The sequence below is a fragment of the Dendropsophus ebraccatus genome, chromosome 10, assembly GCF_027789765.1.
Source record: "Dendropsophus ebraccatus isolate aDenEbr1 chromosome 10, aDenEbr1.pat, whole genome shotgun sequence".
NCBI classification, from domain to species: Eukaryota; Metazoa; Chordata; class Amphibia; order Anura; family Hylidae; genus Dendropsophus; species Dendropsophus ebraccatus.
In genome coordinates, this window is record NC_091463.1 from 5,507,485 (window position 1) to 5,527,849 (window position 20,365).

General features: G+C 47.1%; 1 protein-coding gene across 1 annotated transcript in view; it reads left to right on the top strand.

The window, feature by feature from the left end:
- Positions 1-214: 214 nt before the first annotated feature.
- Positions 215-20,365, top strand: part of ASS1 (argininosuccinate synthase 1) — a 65,273-nt gene continuing 45,122 nt past the window's right edge. Inside the window, exons 1-7 of the mRNA XM_069986837.1 lie at positions 215-240; positions 7,175-7,242; positions 7,397-7,512; positions 9,593-9,661; positions 10,319-10,507; positions 12,781-12,837; positions 12,931-13,005. Of these exons, the coding sequence (XP_069842938.1) occupies positions 7,405-7,512; positions 9,593-9,661; positions 10,319-10,507; positions 12,781-12,837; positions 12,931-13,005 (498 nt within the window). The 5' untranslated portion in view covers positions 215-240; positions 7,175-7,242; positions 7,397-7,404. The remainder of the gene's footprint in view (positions 241-7,174; positions 7,243-7,396; positions 7,513-9,592; positions 9,662-10,318; positions 10,508-12,780; positions 12,838-12,930; positions 13,006-20,365) is intronic.

Sequence of the window (20,365 nt, forward strand, 5' to 3'; positions counted from 1 at the left end):
TTCTTAGTGTGATGAGGGTGCAGTCAGTACATGGCGACTACTGTAGTGGTGCCCTGGCCTGGCTGTCAGTAGGTATAAGCCCCCTCCCCCAGGCTCATGCCCCCTGGAGCAGGCGGTGTTGTAAGAGCAGGAGTGGGGCAGGTACAGGCAGTGACGTCCCCTCCACACCCCCTGCCTGTCACTGCTATGTAAGGATCAGGAGGAGGCAGGATCAGCCACACAGGATCCAGCCGCAGCACTGTGAGTACTCTGCCTGCCGCCTCAGCTGCCCCTCTCTGCCTGCCACCCTGAGCACTGCCTGTCAGTCATATGCCACAGAGAGCGGGGGATAAGATGCATTACCCTAAGGCCGCCATCTCAGCTCCATGCTACTGTTTTCCAACCTGTAGCTCTCCAGCCCTGTGAACTACTACTGCTCCCATCATTCCATTGTGATAGGAGTCATAGTTACCCACGTCTTGAGAGTCACAGGTTGGGGGGGGGGGCTGCTTTAGTTGCTGTCAGGGCATGCTGGGGGTTGTAGTTTTGCGTTACCTTTGTCCTTGGTCAACCTGTGACTATCCTGTTATAGAACTACTGCTCCCATCATATCCTGACCACAGGCATCATCCATGTTGCTGCAGATCTCCTGACTAGCAGAGGCCATTGTGATATTTCAGGGAATCTCTGTATAAGTTTTTGTATTCGGTCTTTGGTGACACCCCTGGATCCCGTCTCCTCAGTCCTGTCTGTACTTGAGTAAGGTGCCACCATAAGGGTTATTATAGCTGTCAATCTTTCTTCTCTGGGTTCAATGGAATTCTGGGTAACAGCTGTTCCTCAAAATAGTCTAAGCTAAAAGTCTACAGGCAGAGCTGGAATCATTTCACCTTAAAGTCAATGTCCACTGACTGAGCATAAGATCCTGTCTGCCTGCAGCCACCACCAGGGGGCGCTCACTGCATACTGCTATACACCTTACACAATAGTAACACACACATGACCCAAGGCATGGTAACAGCTGGACTGTGGTGTAAATGCTCTGGTAAGGATGAGAGCAGCTGGCGGACGCCGTGTCATTACTATGTGCTGGAGCCTCTGCTCTTCATTCCAGATGAGTTGGATTTTTCGTTGTTTTTTGTATTTTTTCTGCACTTTTTACCGATATTTTGGCAAGTGTCCAGACGCTGCACTCACTAGATTATAACTTATTACACTCCACCACTGCAAATAGGTCACCCTCCTGACCTGAGGAATCGAGTGCAGCCTCTGGTCTCTAATATGAGGCGACACAATCTGTGCAGCCGCCATATTATACACACATGACTGCACCGGAGTACTGCCCGTCTCCACACCACAAACCTACCTCCAGGCTACAGGACCTCAGCACAAAGTATATATATATATATATATATAAATATATATACACTATACACTTCTATAAATAGGAATATAACTACTATAAAAAACAAGGCTATGTTCACACAACATATATTTTCGTAAAACAACAGCCGTTGTACAACGGCCATGATTTATACGAAAATATACGTGCCATTACTGCCTATGGAATCCCGTCCAAAGCGTATACACGTATTATACACTGTGGCTGGGATCCCTAGCGGCACCGCAAACAACTGACATGTCGCTCGCTTCATAGTCAGCTGTAGGGAGTTCTGATGCGGGCGCGCACGGATGCACTCGCATCAGAACTCTACGGCTGTAAAGATCATCCCCCCGGTACTGCAGTACCAGCCAGAATGATCTTTTAAGAGACCGGCTGTTCTGTGACCCAGACGGTCACGGAACGGCCGGTCTCTTACGCTGTGTGAACATAGCCTAAAGAAGGCTCGTATGAGCGGTGAAGGGGTCGTATGAGCGGTGAAGAAATAGAATGCAAGCGTCAGTATGCAGTGGAAAGAGTGTAGCTGTTGGTTGCTAGCATAGACCCCATGGGCAACGCGAGTCCGGCCTATTCGTGGTATATAGATATATACGTTTTCCAGAAATATACACAAGTTGGTTGAGAAAGTCAAAAGATAACGAGCGGCACTCACCCTTCTTCAGGCAGCAGAATACTTTATTCAGGATCAGTTCTGACTGCCACTGGTGATCTTCTGACTTACTCAACAAACTTGTGTATATAACTACTATAATACTGCTCCTATATACAGGAATATAACTACTATAATACTGCTCCTATATACAGGAATATAACTACTATAATACTGCCCCCTATATACAGGAATATAACTACTATAATACTGCTCCTATATACAGGAATATAACTACTATAATACTGCTCCTATATACAGGAATATAACTACTATAATACTGCTCCTATATACAGGAATATAACTACTATAATACTGCTCCTATATACAGGGATATAACTACTATAATACTGCCCCTATATACAGGAATATAACTGCTATAATACTGCTCCCATATACAAGAATATAACTACTATAATACTGCTCCTATATACAGGAATATAACTACTATAATACTGCTCCTATATACAGGAATATAACTACTATAATACTGCTCCTATATACAGGAATATAACTACTATAATACTGCTCCCTATATACAGGAATATAACTACTATAATACTGCTCCCTATATACAGGAATATAACTACTATAATACTGCCCCTATATACAGGAATATAACTACTATAATACTGCCTCCTATAAACAGGAATATAACTGCTATAATACTGCTCCTATATACAGGAATATAACTACTATAATACTGCACCTATATACAGGAATATAACTACTATAATACTGCTCCTATATACAGGAATATAACTACTATAATACTGCCCCTATATACAGGAATATAACTACTATAATACTGCTCCTATATACAGGAATATAACTACTATAATACTGCTCCCTATATACAGGAATATAACTACTATAATACTGCTCCTATATACAAGAATATAACTACTATAATACTGCTCCTATATACAGGAATATAACTACTATAATACTGCTCCCTATATACAGGAATATAACTACTATAATACTGCACCTATATACAGGAATATAACTACTATAATACTGCTCCTATATACAGGAATATAACTACTATAATACTGCCCCTATATACAGGAATATAACTACTATAATACTGCTCCTATATACAGGAATATAACTACTATAATACTGCCTCCTATATACAGGAATATACTACTATAATACTGCTCCTATATACAGGAATATACTACTATAATACTGCCTCCTATATACAGATATATAACATGTTGTATACTATAGAGGAGAGGTTTAGGGGTTGCTGATTCTCATTGAGGAGACACCATAAGGTTATGGAGCCTCATTCTCAGGCAGTGCACCATGGGAATATAATATGCTAATTCCTTCCTCTCCAGGACAGTTCCATCATCCGGTGCGGCTGCTCTCTTTAGTTTGTGCGGTTTCTTACTTTTTCAGATTTTTGTTAGAAATCTACTGAGCAGGACTTGCAGTACTGGTCACGGCCTCAGGGATCTGTGCGGCGCTGATACAGTGGGCTCTAAGTGCTGTGGCCCTTACCCTGATGATTTGGGGTCCTCGGCCCCTTACCCTGATGATTTGGGGTCCTCGGCCCCTTACCCTGATGATTTGGGGTCCTCGGTCTCTTACCCTGATGATTTGGGGTCCTCGGCCCCTTACCCTGATGATTTGGGGTCCTCGGCCCCTTACCCTGATGATTTGGGGTCCTCGGCCCCTTACTCTGATGATTTGGGGTCCTCGGTCTCTTACCCTGATGATTTGGGGTCCTCGGCCCCTTACCCTGATGATTTGGGGTCCTCGGACCCTTACCCTGATGATTTGGGGTCCTCAGCCCCTTACCCTGATGATTTGGGGTCCTCGGCCCCTTACCCTGATGATTTGGGGTCCTCGGCCCCTTACCCTGATGATTTGGGGTCCTCGGCCCCTTACCCTGATGATTTGGGGTCCTCGGCCCCTTACCCTGATGATTTGGGGTCCTCGGCCCCTTACCCTGATGATAGCTTTCAGGCCTCTCTCTTCTCTTTCAAGTTTTTGTAACAAGGAAATGTTATTGTAGTCTTTGTTTCCATTTCTGTTTTATGATCCAGAAGCTCCGCCCCCTCATTGTTCATTATAAGGTGTAACATTATAACATCCGCTTCCCTGAAACCAGGAATAATTGTTGTCTCCTCCCCTGGGAACATTTAATAAATTCTATTGCCGACCACATCTGCAGTCACCCGGCATTCCCAGAAACCGATACCAGTAAGAGACAAAGTGATGAGGCTGGAGAGCAGCACCGACCCGCACTGACCCCGGGGAGCAGCACCGACCCTCACCCCACACTGACCCCGGGGAGCAGCACCGACCCGCACTGACCACGGGGAGCAGCACCGACCCTCACCCCACACTGACCCCGGGGAGCAGCACCGACCCGCACTGACCACGGGGAGCAGCACCGACCCTCACCCCACACTGACCCCGGGGAGCAGCACCGACCCGCACTGACCACGGGGAGCAGCACCGACCCTCACCCCACACTGACCCCGGGGAGCAGCACCGACCCTCACCCCACACTCACGCCAGGGGGCAGCACTGACCCTCACCCCACACTGACCCCGGGGAGCAGCACTGACCCTCACCCCACACTGACCTTCACCCCACACTCACCCCAGGGGGTAGCACTGACCCTCACCCCACACTGACCCTAACCCTGCACTGACCCCGGGGAGCAGCACTGACCTTCACCCCACACTCACCCCAGGGGGCAGCACTGACCTTCACCCCACACTCACCCCAGGGGGCAGCACTGACCTTCACCCCACACTCACCTCAGGGGCAGCACTGACCTTCACCCCACACTGACCCTCACCCCACACTGATCTTGGTCAGTCTGGTGAGGCCCAGGCATCCTCTTGGTCAGTCTGGTGAGGCCCAGGCATCCTCTTGGTCAGTCTGGTGAGGCCCAGGCATCCTCTTGGTCAGTCTGGTGAGGCCCAGGCATTGCCTTGGCCTGTAAAGGCAGCCTATAGGACCTGCCATGATGTCATGACTGTGGTCACATGATCTCTCAGGTCCTTTATCTAGGGGACAGCATAACTGCACAGGAGAGACTCCCTTCTGCAGGGTGATGTGTCACCAAGGAGACAGCCAGGTCCTGGGGCTGAGAATACGGACGTGGGGGATGGGGGGGGGATGGGGGGGGATGGGGGGGGGGGGGGCTGTTGTAGGTTTCTTACAGGTGGAGCAGTAATACCGCACTGTGGTTCTGCTTTATTGGTGGTAGAGAAGCAATTATTTCTGAACTGCGGTGCTGGTTTGGAGCTACTAGTGGATATTGTGTGCACTACATGGCGGTAATTGGAACTGTTCAGTAATGCACTGACCCTCACACTGCACTGACCCCAGGGGGCAGCACTGACCCTCACACTGCACTGACCCTCCCGCTGCACTGACCCCGGGGGGCAGCACTGACCCTCACACTGCACTAACCCCGGGGGGCAGCACTGACCCTCCCCCTCACTAATCTCGGGGGGGAAGCACTGACCCTCCCCCTGCACTGATCCCGGGGGCAGCACTAACCCTCGCCCTGCACTGATCCCAGGAGGCAGCACTGACACTCCCCTCGCCCTGCACTGATCCCAGGGGGTAGCACTGACCCTCCCCCCGCACTGATCCCGGGGGGGCAAAACTGACTCTCCCCCTGCACTGATCCTGGGGGGCAGCACTAACCCTCCCCTGCACTGATCCCGGGGGGCAGCACTGACCCTCCCCTGCACTGATCCCAGGAGGCAGCACTGACACTCCCCTCGCCCCCTGCACTGATCCCGGGGGGCAGCACTGACCCTCCCTCCGCACTGATCCCGGGGGGGCAGAACTGACTCTCCCCCTGCACTGATCCTGGGGGGCAGCACTGACTCTCCCCCTGCACTGATCGGGGGGGGCAGCACTAACCCTCCCCTCACTGATCCCAGGAGGGAAGCACTGACCCTCCCCTGCACTGATCTCGGGGGGCAGCACTGACCCTCCCCCTGCACTGATCCCGGGGGGCAGCACTAACCCTCGCCCTGCACTGATCCCAGGGGGCAGCACCGACCCTCCCCCTGCACTGATCCTGGTGGGCAGCACTGACCCTTCCCCTGCACTGATCCCAGGGGGCAGCACTGACCCTCCCCTGCACTGATCCCAGGGGGCAGCACTGACCCTCCCCTGCACTGATCCCAGGGGGCAGCACTGACCCTCCTCCCGCACTGATCCCAGGGGGCAGCACTGACCCTCCCCCCGCACTGATCCCGGGGGGCAGAACTGACTCTCCCCCTGCACTGATCCTGGGGGCAGCACTAACCCTCCCCCTGCACTGATCTCAGGGGGCATCACTGACCCTCCCCTGCACTGATCCTGGGGGGCAGCACTAACCCTCCCTCACTGATCCCAGGGGGCAGCACTGACCCTCCCCTGCACTGATCTCGGGGGGCAGCACTGACCCTCCCCCTGCACTGATCTCAGGGGGCAGCACTGACTTTCCCCCTTACTGATCCCGGGGGGCAGCACTGACTCTCCCCCTGCACTGATCCCGGGGGCAACACTGACTCTCCCCCTGCACTGATCTCAGGGGACAGCACTGGCCCTCCCCCTGCACTGATCCCAGGGGGAAGCACTGACCCTCCGCCTGCACTGATCCCAGGGGGCAGCACTGACCCTCCCCCTGCACTGATCCCAGGGGGAAGCACTGACCCTCCCCCTGCACTGATCCCAGGGGGAAGCACTGACCCTCCCCTCGCCCTGCACTGATCCCAGGGGGCAGCACTGACCCTCCCCCTGCACTGATCCCAGGGGGCAGCACTGACCCTCGCCCCGCACTGATCCCAGGGGGAAGCACTGACCCTCCCCTCGCCCTGCACTGATCCCAGGGGGCAGCACTGACCCTCCCCTGCACTGATCCCAGGGGGCAGCACTAACCCTCCCCCTGCACTGATCCCAGGGGGCAACACTAACCCTCGCCCCGCACTGATCCCAGGGGGCAGCACTGACCCTCCCCTCGCCCCGCACTGATCCCAGGGGGCAGCACTGACCTTCCCCTCCCCTCGCCCTGCACTGATCCGGGGGGGCAGCACTGACTCTCCCCCTGCACTGATCCCGGGGCGCAGCACTGACCCTCCCCCTCACTAACCACCATGTCTTTGTGTTTGCAGGACATCCACAGTCGGTGCACTCATCCTTTGGGGATTACACTGATTCATCTTCACTTTAAAAGATCCAGGTAAAATATAGCGAGGAATATTGGGGTACAGTGCCAGATCAGGGGGCGCCATAGAATGATAACAGATAGTGACACAGAACTCCCACCGCCATATCCTGATATCAGAGGCGAGGAGCCCATATGCACTGCAGTAACCGTCCGTCTCTCCCTGCAGCAGGCGACATGTCCCAGGCTAAGGGCACGGTGGTCCTGGCGTACAGCGGGGGGCTCGACACCTCCTGCATCCTGGTGTGGCTGAAGGAACAGGGATATGACATCATTGCTTACCTGGTGAGTTAAGCTCCATCATGTGGTTTGATCACATGGTACAGAAGATCCCGCCCCTGCTTATCTCTAATGTCTGTGGGAGGAGCTAGCCTGTAATTGTGGGCATGTTCTGGACATAAGTGACCTCCCCTTAGACCGCCATATATAATATATTACACATAGAGGGATTGCTGGGAGACGTTGCCGTCTGTTATATGGAGTGTATGGATGTCACCTACAGGGCCGGTGGTCACATGACACCGCAGAACATTCCTTTGTGACCGGTTTCACTTTTGCTGCGCTGTCCCTTTAAGCACATGGCAGTGGCGGGCTGCAATAATAATGGGGCAGCTGGGGCCATCACTTACATCAGAGGTCAAGGAGGGGTCCATGGTCACTGACCCCTGCAGAAACCCCACCCTCTGGAGCAGGGGCACAGTAAGGTGCACTGCCCCTTTAAATTATATTAAATGTGTTCATATTGGTAGCCGACGCCTTGTGCCCAGCTGCCATGTGTCCGTCAGAGGGGGAGGGGCAGTGTGGTGGATGTTGGGGGTAGTAGTGACATGGTGGGCAGTGTGGTGGATGTTGGAGGTAGTAGTAGTGACATGAGGGCAGTGTGGTGGATGTTGGGAGTAGTAGTAGTACAGACATGGTGGGCAGTGTGGTGGATGTTGGGGGTAGTAGTAGTGACATGAGGGCAGTGTGGTGGATGTTGGGAGTAGTAGTAGTACAGACATGGTGGGCAGTGTGGTGGATGTTGGGGGTAGTAGTAGTGACATGAGGGCAGTGTGGTGGATGTTGGGGGTAGTAGTAGTACAGACATGGTGGGCAGTGTGGTGGATGTTGGGGGTAGTAGTAGTACAGACATGGTGGGCAGTGTGGTGGATGTTGGGGGTAGTAGTGACATGGTGGGCAGTGTGGTGGATGTTGGAGGTAGTAGTAGTGACATGAGGGCAGTGTGGTGGATGTTGGGAGTAGTACAGACATGGTGGGCAGTGTGGTGGATGTTGGGGGTAGTAGTAGTAGTGACATGAGGGCAGTGTGGTGGATGTTGGGAGTAGTAGTAGTACAGACATGGTGGGCAGTGTGGTGGATGTTGGGGGTAGTAGTAGTGACATGAGGGCAGTGTGGTGGATGTTGGGGGTTGTAGTGACATCTTGGCGTCGGCTGGCATCTGGGCATCACAGTCAGGAAGTCACCAGGACGGGAGCGGCAGAAACTCCCAGATGTGATTGTTGCTGCCGGGAGCGATAAACTCCTACAGCGACAGCAACAGTGACAGCAAGAAGCAGAGTGACAGCACCGCTACACAGGGGCCCCGCAGCTTCAGGGCCCATCTTATTATATACAGACAGTACTGACTACACAGTTCTCTCTGATCATAGAGATGAGAGCAGGGAGGGGATAGAGAGGACTGTGATGCTGTAACTGTATGACCATAGAGATGAGTGCAGGGAGGGGATAGAGAGGACTGTGCAGCTGTAACTGTATGACCATAGAGATGAGTGCAGGGGGGGGATAGAGAGGACTGTGCAGCTGTAACTGTATGACCACACAGTGCAGGGAGGGGATAGAGAGGACTGTGCAGCTGTAACTGTATGACCATAGAGATGAGTGCAGGGAGGGGATAGAGAGGACTGTGCAGCTGTAACTGTATGACCATAGAGATGAGTGCAGGGAGGGGATAGAGAGGACTGTGCAGCTGTAACTGTATGACCATAGAGATGAGTGCAGGGAGGGGATAGAGAGGACTGTGCAGCTGTAACTGTATGACCATAGAGATGAGTGCAGGGAGGGGATAGAGAGGACTGTGCAGCTGTAACCGTATGACCATAGAGATGAGAGCAGGGAGGGGATAGAGAGGACTGTGCAGCTGTAACTGTATGATCATAGAGATGAGAGCAGGGAGGGGATAGAGAGAACTGTGCAGCTGTAACTGTATGACCATAGAGATGAGTGCAGGGAGGGGATAGAGAGGACTGTGCAGCTGTAACTGTATGACCATAGAGATGAGAGCAGGGAGGGGATAAAGCTGCACCCCAAATAATTATATATATATTGACACTAGTATTGACTTATAAATTCTCTTTTACCACTTTAGGCGAACATTGGGCAGAACGAAGATTTTGAAGAGGCGCGGAAGAAAGCACTGAGTCTAGGAGCAAAGAAGGTAACCGGAGCGGCTGATATCAGTCACATATGATGTAATAGGAGGTTATATCAGTACTGGAGCGTTATAAGAGGAGCGGCTGATATCAGTCACATATGTAATAGGAGGTTATATCAGTACTGGAGCGTTATAAGAGGAGCGGCTGATATCAGTCACATATGATGTAATAGGAGGTTATATCAGTACTGGAGCGTTATAAGAGGAGCGGCTGATATCAGTCACATATGATGTAATAGGAGGTTATATCAGTACTGGAGCGTTATAAGAGGAGCGGCTGATATCAGTCACATATGATGTAATAGGAGGTTATATCAGTACTGGAGCGTTATAAGAGGAGCGGCTGATGTCAGTCACATATGATGTAATAGGAGGTTATATCAGTGCTGGAGCGATATAAGAGGAGCGGCTGATATCAGTCACATATGATGTAATAGGAGGTTATATCAGTACTGGAGCGTTATAAGAGGAGCGGCTGATATCAGTCACATATGATGTAATAGGAGGTTATATCAGTACTGGAGCGTTATAAGAGGAGCGGCTGATATCAGTCACATATGATGTAATAGGAGGATATATCAGTGCTGGAGCGTTATATATGATTGGGGTTATATCGGTGCTGGCTGCTGATATCTGACCCCCGCCCTTCTCCCCCCTCAGGTATACATAGAAGATGTACGTAAAGAGTTTGTGGAGGAGTTCATCTGGCCGGCGGTCCAGGCTAACGCCATCTATGAGGATCGGTATCTGCTCGGCACCTCGCTCGCCCGTCCTTGTATCGCCAAGAAACAAGTGGAAATCGCCAAAAAAGAGGGGGCCAAGTACGTGTCCCATGGGGCAACCGGGAAGGTGAGTAATAACCAGGGACCCCCGGCTGATCTGTGCCCCCCTAGAATCAGGTCCAGGCTGCTCGCCATTTGTCAGGAGTCACGGAGAGGAGGAGGAGGAGGAGGAAATATATCGGGGGATCAGGATGGAAGTGATATGACCCCGAGTACCAGAGTGTAATAACCAGAGGACAGAGACCGAAACCTCAGCGGATGTTTATACAACGCAGACCCCCGTCATCTCATGATTGTCCACTAGATGGCGAACAAGACCACCACTTGGTTTGGGAAATCTACAATCACTGTAGCTGTCAGGACATGCTGGGAGTTGTAGTTCCAAAACAGCTAAATAACCACAAGTCATGCTGCTTAACCTGTGACTCTTTGGCTGTTATAAAACTACAACCCCCATCATGCACTGCTGTAGTGTGTATGGGGGTCTCTCAGTACATGATGGGGGCTTCTGTACTGTGTATGGGGGTCTCAGTACATGATGGGGGCTGCTGTACTGTGTATGGGGGTCTCTCAGTACATGATGGGGCTGCTGTACTGTGTATGGGGGGGTCTCTCAGTACATGATGGGGGATGCTGTACTGTGTATGGGGGTCTCTCAGTACATGATGGGGGCTGCTGTACTGTGTATGGGGGTCTCTCAGTACATGATGGGGCTGCTGTACTGTGTATGGGGGTCTCAGTACATGATGGGGGCTGCTGTACTGTGTATGGGGGTCTCTCAGTACATGATGGGGGCTGCTGTACTGTGTATGGGGGTCTCTCAGTACATGATGGGGCTGCTGTACTGTGTATGGGGGTCTCTCAGTATATGATGGGGGCTGCTGTACTGTGTATGGGGGTCTCTCAGTGCATGATGGGGGCTGCTGTACTGTGTATGGGGGTCCCCAGTTCAGGGGTCACAGCAGCGCTATGTGAACAGTTCCCAAGAACCAAGTGCAATACTGCTGCCTGTCCCTCACTGCTGTACATATGGGAAGTAACAATAGCTTCTTATTATGGTTCTCCTCTTGGTGCTCCCCTGGTACTTGTCTTGGTGCTTCTCCTTGTTTTCCTCCTGTTGCTTCCCCTGGTGTTCCTCCTGTTGCTCCTCCTTGTGTTCCTCCTGTTGCTCCCTCTGGTGCTCCTCCTTGTTTTCCTCCTATTGCTCCCCCTGGTGTTCCTCCTGTTGCTCCTCCTTGTGTTCCTCCTGTTGCTCCCCTTGTGTTTCTCCTGTTGCTCCCGCTGGTGCTCCTCCTTGTGTTCCTCCTGTTGCTCCTCCTTGTGTTGCTCCCCCTGGTGTTCCTCCTGGTTTTCCTCCTTGTGTTCCTCCTGTTGCTCCCCCTAGTGTTCCTCCTGGTGTTTCTCCTTGTGTTGCTCCTATTGCTCCCCCTGGTGTTCCTCCTGGATCTTCTCCTTGTATTACTCCTGGTGCTCCTCTTTGTGTTCCTCCTGGTGCTCCTCCTTGTATTCCTCCTTTTGTTCCTCCTGGTGCTCCTCCTTGTGTTCCTTCTGTTGCTCCCCCTGGTGCCCCCCCCTGTGTTCTTCCTGGTGCTCCTTCTTGTGTTTCTTCTGTTGCTCCTCCTTGTGTTCCTCCTGGTGCTTCTCCTTGTGTTCCTCCTGTTGCCCCCCCCCTGGTGTTCCTCCTGTTGCTCCCCCTGGTGCTCCTCCTGTTGCTCCTCCTTGTGTTGCTCCCCCTGGTGTTCCTCCTGGTTTTCCTCCTTGTGTTCCTCCTGTTGCTCCCCCTAGTGTTCCTTTTGGTGTGTCTCCTTGTGGTGCTCCTATTGCTCCCCCTGGTGTTCCTCCTGGTGCTCCTACTTGTGTTGCTCCCCCTGGTGTTCCTCCTGTTTCTCCCCCTGGTGTTCCTCCTTGTGCTCCTCCTGTTGCACCCCCTAGTGATCCTCCTATTGCTCCCTTTGGTGTTCCTCCTTTTGTTCCTCCTGTTACTCCCCCTGGTGTTCCTCCTGTTACTCCCCCTGGTGTTCCTCCTGTTACTCCCCCTGCTGTTCCTCCTGGTGCTCCTCCTTGTGTTGCTTCCCCCGGTGCTCCTCCTGGTGCAGCCTGTATTCTGTCCATAGAGCAGCAGGATCCATCCCATCTCGGCTCCCCACCTCTGTGCTCCCTGTGGTTGGATCCCTCTTACCTCATCCACAGATTATAACATGCGGAGCCTGGACTATGCAATACCATAATGTGGCCACAAGAGGGAGACACAGACCAGCCAGTCCTGCACAATCTGCTGCAGTCTATCAGTATAGTGCGCTATTATTGCTCTGCTCACCTCTTGCTCTCTCTCTCTCTCAGGGTAATGACCAGATCCGCTTTGAACTCACCTGTTATTCCTTGTATCCGGAGGTGAAGGTAAATCTGCTGATAAACCCCAATACACAGGGGGGAGGGGGGAGAGGGGGGACCCCAACATCACTGCTTGACTTTTCTTTCCTCTCCCTGCAGATCATTGCACCTTGGAGGATGCCAGAATTTTACAACCGTTTTAGGGGACGCAGTGACTTGATGGACTATGCTAAGGTATAGGACCCCAATACTATATGCTGGCCTGTAGGGGGCAGTATTATAGCAGTTATATTCTTGTATACAGGAGCAGTATTATAGTAGTTATATTCCTGTATATAGGAGCAGTATTATAGTAGTATATTCCTGTATATAGGAGCAGTATTATAGTAGTTATATTCCTGTATATAGGGAGCAGTATTATAGTAGTTATATTCCTGTATATAGGGAGCAGTATTATAGTAGTTATATTCCTGTATATAGGAGCAGTATTATAGTAGTATATCCCTGTATATAGGAGCAGTATTATAGTAGTTATATTCCTGTATATAGGAGCAGTATTATAGTAGTTATATTCCTGTATATAGGAGCAGTATTATAGTAGTTATATTCTTGTATATAGGAGCAGTATTATAGTAGTTATATTCCTGTATATAGGAGCAGTATTATAGTAGTTATATCCCTGTATATAGGGAGGAGTATTATAGTAGTTATATTCCTGTATATAGGGAGCAGTATTATAGTAGTTATATTCCTGTATATAGGAGCAGTATTATAGTAGTTATATTCCTGTATATAGGGGCAGTATTATAGTAGTTATATTCCTGTATATAGGAGCAGTATTATAGTAGTTATATTCCTGTATATAGGTGCAGTATTATAGTAGTTATATTCCTGTATATAGGGGGCAGTATTATAGTAGTTATATTCTTGTATATAGGGGCAGTATTATAGTAGTTATATTCTTGTATATAGGGGGCAGTATTATAGTAGTTATATTCCTGTATATAGGAGCAGTATTATAGTAGTTATATTCCTGTATATAGGGAGCAGTATTATAGTAGTTATATTCCTGTATATAGGAGCAGTATTATAGTAGTTATATCCCTGTATATAGGAGCAGTATTATAGTAGTTATATTCCTGTATATAGGAGCAGTATTATAGTAGTATATTCCTGTATATAGGAGCAGTATTATAGTAGTTATATTCTTGTATATAGGAGCAGTATTATAGTAGTTATATTCCTGTATATAGGGAGCAGTATTATAGTAGTTATATTCCTGTATATAGGGAGCAGTATTATAGTAGTTATATCCCTGTATATAGGAGCAGTATTATATTAGTTATATTCCTGTATATAGGAGCAGTATTATAGTAGTTATATTCCTGTATATAGGAGCAGTATTATAGCAGTTATATTCTTGTATACAGGAGCAGTATTATAATAGTTATATTCCTGTATATAGGAGCAGTATTATAGTAGTTATATTCCTGTATATAGGGGGCAGTATTATAGTAGTTATATTCCTGTATATAGGAGCAGTATTATAGTAGTTATATTCCTGTATATAGGAGCAGTATTATAGTAGTTATCTCCTATCCTTCCCATTCTACCTGCTGGAGTGTGGTGAGTGTTTTAGACCTTGTTCACACTTGTGTTGTTTGGTGACAGCTTTCTCCGCCGGCGGTGCCTGCTGGGATTTACAGGGGCCTTTGGGTATTGGTCCTGTGACAGTGGGGTTCCAGGGCCGTTCTATGGCCTCCCTTTCCTGGTTGTGCACGCCTTGCGGGGATGGCGGTCGCTGACTGACACGGTGGTAAGTTAGTGTAGGGACCCATGGGAGCCAGGAGACCTGCACTCTGGTACATGGAGCAATATGGTTTGATCAAATTATATACCAACATCCTGGAGTTGGTTTTTAAATGTAGCTGAGAAGCACTAGTATCAGCCATAGGTGTGAGGTGCAGCGCTATTTTCTCTTCTTGTCCGTATTATAGTAGTTATATTCTTGTATATAGGAGCAGTATTATAGTAGTTATATTCCTGTATATAGGAGCAGTATTATAGTAGTTATATTCCTGTATATAGGAACAGTATTATAGTAGTTATATTCCTGTATATAGGAGCAGTATTATAGTAATATATTCCTGTATATAGGAGCAATATTATAGTAGTTATATTCCTGTATATTGGAGCAGTATTATAGTAGTTATATTCTTGTATATAGGAGCAGTATTATAGTAGGTATATCCCTGTATATAGGAGCAGTATTATAGTAGTATATTCCTGTATATAGGAGCAGTATTATAGTAGTTATATCCCTGTATATAGGAGCAGTATTATAGTAGTTATATCCCTGTATATAGGAGCAGTATTATAGTAGTTATATCCCTGTATATAGGAGCAGTATTATAGTAGTTATATCCCTGTATATAGGAGCAGTATTATAGTAGTTATATTCTTGTATATAGGAGCAGTATTATAGTAGTTATATCCCTGTATATAGGGGGCAGTATTATAGTAGTATATTCCTGTATATAAGGAGCAGTATTATAGTAGTATATTCCTGTATATAAGGAGCAGTATTATAGTAGTTATATTCCTGTATATAGGAGCAGTATTATAGTAGTTATATTCCTGTATATAGGAGCAGTATTATAGTAGGTATATTCCTGTATATAGGAGCAGTATTATAGTAGTTATATTCCTGTATATAGGGGCAGTATTATAGTAGTATATTCCTGTATATAGGAGCAGTATTATAGTAGTTATATTCCTGTATATAGGGGCAGTATTATAGTAGTATATTCCTGTATATAGGAGCAGTATTATAGTAGTATATCCCTGTATATAGGAGCAGTATTATAGTAGTTTTGTCTTGAACATAGGAAGTAGTTTTATATTATGCATATATATAGAGGAATGATGGGAGTGATAGTTTGTCTGGGTGTGGGTTACAGCAGGGAGACACCTGCAGGTCTCAGGGGCCACATATCTCCATGTGACAGATTACCGGCCGGGTCTGTAGCCATATATTAGCTGTTGCTCTTGATGGTAATGAATTCATGAATCAATCATCATTAGTCCGGATTGTATTAGTCACTTGCTGCGGCCCCTCTGGGCTCCTGGCTGTGGTGTCACATATGGGGTATTAGCGGCAGGTTGGGGGCTGATGCTGGGGGCAGGTTGTGTCTGTGTGTGGGATGCTGATGCTTTGGGGTCGCTGTGTGACAGATTTGCCCCCTGGCAGGGCCTGAGCCGCTGATTATTTCCCATTCAGAATAAACAATGAACACCAGTAATTGACTTACAAGCTCTTGAAAACTAATGAGAGGCCGGAGTGTAGGAGCCGCTGGAGCGCGACGCTTCTCGCTGCCGCCGTGTTACAGGGACGCACAGTACGCTGCTCTGTCCCAGCTGTGGTGGGAGAATCCCCTGTAATGCAGGAAACCCCTCAATGTCAGACATCGGCCACCACGATTGTTTGTCACCCAGATAGGCAGGACCCCTCATATAAAGTGGTGGCAGTATCATCTGGATAGCTGTAATGTTCAGTCATTATATAGCGGTATGATGCCGGCACTGTATGGCTGTACTATACAGTTATGTATATGATTTGCCCACTGGATAACAGTAATTTGCAGCTATTATATAGCACTACATGGACAGTGTGCGGCAGTATTATTCAGTCACTATACAGAGGAATGAAGTCGGCACTACATAGCAGTACTATACAGTCATTATAGGATGATATGATTTGGATACTGTATGGCTGTATTATTAATTTACCATATCGTGGTATGATATACACACTATATGGCAGTATTATTCATTTACCATATCGTGGTATGATATACACACTACCGTATATAGCAGTATTATTCATTTACTATATGGTGGTATGATATACACACTACTGTATATAGCAGTATTATTCATTTACTATATGGTGGTATGATATACACACTACCGTATATAGCAGTATTATTCATTTACTATATGGTGGTATGATATACACACTACCGTATATAGCAGTATTATTCATTTACTATATGGTGGTATGATATACACACTACCGTATATAGCAGTATTATTCATTTACTATATGGTGGTATGATATACACACTACCGTATATAGCAGTATTATTCATTTACTATATGGTGGTATGATATACACACTACCGTATATAGCAGTATTATTCATTTACTATATGGTGGTATGATATACACACTACCGTATATAGCAGTATTATTCATTTACTATATGGTGGTATGATATACACACTACCGTATATAGCAGTATTATTCATTTACTACATGGTGGTATGATATACACACTACCGTATATAGCAGTATTATTCATTTACTATATGGTGGTATGATATACACACTACCGTATGTAGCAGTATTATTCATTTACTATATGGTGGTATGATATACACACTACCGTATATAGCAGTATTATTCATTTACTATATGGTGGTATGATATACACACTACCGTATGTAGCAGTATTATTCATTTACTATATGGTGGTATGATATACACACTACCGTATATAGCAGTATTATTCATTTACTATATGGTGGTATGATATACACACTACCGTAAATAGCAGTAATATTTATTTACTATATAGTGTATGATTTGGTTTTATATGGCAGTATTAGTTGGTAATCCAAGGCTTGTATTATTTGGGGATTGCACTGTGGTTTTATGTGACGGGGACTGATGGTGGTGTCACAATATGGCAGCATGATTTGGCACTGTACTGCCATGTTACTAAAGCCCTGTATAATGGTATCCTTTAGGCACTATATGGCGGCATTGGTCTAGGTACAGTACTGGCGGTATTATTGAGGGATTGCACTTTATAGTCATTGTTTATTCATTGTAGCTTCACAATTTTCAACTTTCACCTTTTGCATTGATTTTTGCTACTATTTCTTTGGGTGGGAGCCGCACAGTGTCCTGCCCAGGGGCCACACACACATTGATTGGGCCCCGGGCGAGAGCAAAACAAGTGTTTTTATTGGAATTTCCCAAGTGAAGTAAAGCAGACCCCCCCCCCCCCCTTCCCGCAGCATCTCTCCTTCTGTTCTCGTGCCCCCGAGCTGCAGCTTATCGCAGGGAAGACATCTCCGCTGCAGAGCATCATCCCAGGAGTTAAAGGAGAAGTGTAAATGAGAAGTGGGTTAAGCAGATCACTATCAGGGAGACCCTTGTGTTCCTTCAAGGGTCTCTTCATCCCCCTATAATTGGTGTCACTCTGGAAGGAGATAAAGCTAAGTGTCCCATCAGCCCCCGGGGCAGCCAATTTCTCAGGACTCCGATAAGTTAACTTCAGGCCGGCTACTTATTAACTGGATGGGCCAACACCGCCCTGCTGGCCGCCATTCACTGCCTGTCACTGCATTCCAAGGGGCTTCCAGGCCATTCAGCGCAGGGACAATCCATTCAGGCTCCATGAAAAGATACAAATTAGAGTTTTGTTGTTGTCGGGTTATAAAAACCTCCAAGGGACAAAGAAAGCAAAGGAAATAAAGGTACGGCCATTGAGAAGTGGTCACGGCTATAATGTTACAGGGTAGAGTACATTACAGGGGATCCCAGAGAGGGATACAATCTATTACAGGGTATCCCAATGTATCCAAGAAAACGCAGGGATAAACAAGGTATCTAAGCCCTGATCATGTATCCAAGAAAACACAGGGATAAACGGGGTATCTGAGCCCTTATCGTAGGTGCACTATATAATACAGGGTATCCCAATGTATCCAAGAAAACGCAGGATTATCAAGGTATCTAAGCCCTGATCGTAGGTGCACTATATATTGCAGGGTATCTGAGCCCTGATCATAGGTGCACAATATATTACAGGGTGTCCCAATGTATCCAAAAAACACAGGGATAAACAAGGTATCTAAGCCCTGATCATAGGTGCACAATATATTACAGGGTGTCCCAATGTATCCAAAAAACACAGGGATAAACAAGGTATCTAAGCCCTGATTGTAGGTCCACAATATATTACAGGGTATCACAATGTATCCAAGAAAACACAGGAATAAACAAGGTATCTGAGCCCTGATTGTAGGTCCACAATATATTACAGGGTATCCCAATGTATCCAAGAAAACGCAGGGATAAACAAGGTATCTAAGCCCTGATCATAGGTGCACAATATATTACAGGGTATCCCAATGTATCCAAAAAACACAGGGATAAACAAGGTATCTAAGCCCTGATTATAGGTCCACAATATATTACAGGGTATCCCAATGTATCCAAGAAAACGCAGGATTATCAAGGTATCTAAGCCCTGATCGTAGGTGCACTATATATTGCAGGGTATCTGAGCCCTGATCATAGGTGCACAATATATTACAGGGTGTCCCAATGTATCCAAAAAACACAGGGATAAACAAGGTATCTAAGCCCTGATCATAGGTGCACAATATATTACAGGGTGTCCCAATGTATCCAAAAAACACAGGGATAAACAAGGTATCTAAGCCCTGATCATAGGTGCACAATATATTACAGGGTGTTCCAATGTATCCAAGAAAACACAGGAATAAACAAGGTATCTGAGCCCTGATTGTAGGTCCACAATATATTACAGGGTATCACAATGTATCCAAGAAAACACAGGAATAAACAAGGTATCTGAGCCCTGATTGTAGGTGCACAATATATTACAGGGTATCCCAATGTATCCAAGAAAATGCAGGATTATCAAGGTATCTGAGCCCTGATCATAGGTGCGCTATATATTATATTACAGGGTGTCATGGGATCTCTAAGCTTTAGACATATGGATACAATATATTACAATGTATCTAAGCACTGTACATAGGGATATATTATACTACAGAGTATCACAATGTATCTGAGCATTGGATATAAGTATAAATAATAATACAGAGTATGCGAGCACTGGATATATAGCAGTTTTTCATATGACAGGGTATCACATAGTCCCTGAGTTCTGGACACAGAGATACATTGTGATACCCTGTAATATAGTGTATCTGAGCACTGGCCAGTATATCTGATCATTAGACATGGTGATACATCATGGTCAGATTATCACAGGGTTTCTGAGCACAAGTTAAGATACATTATATTACAGGGTATGTGGCAATGTATCTAAGCACTGTACATAGGGATGTATTATACTACAGAGTATCACAATGTATCTGAGCATTGGATGTAAGTATAAATAATATTACAGAGTATCTAAGCACTGGATATAGTGGTACTTAATATTATAGGGTATCACATGGTCTCTGAGTTCTGGACACAGATATACTAAATTACAGGGTATGGCAATGTATCTGAGCACTGGACATGGGGATACGTAATATTTTGGGGTATCTGAAGACTGGACATAGTCGTACATCATATTGTAGGGTATCTGAAGATATTGAAGCATTAAACATACTGTAGGATTGCATTCTATCACTGGGTATCCGAGCACAGGACATAGGGATACATGACACTACGGGGTATCACCAGGTATCCGAGCACAGGACATATGGATACGTTCTATTACAAGGCTATACATGTACATTAAGCTGTGGTTGGTCCG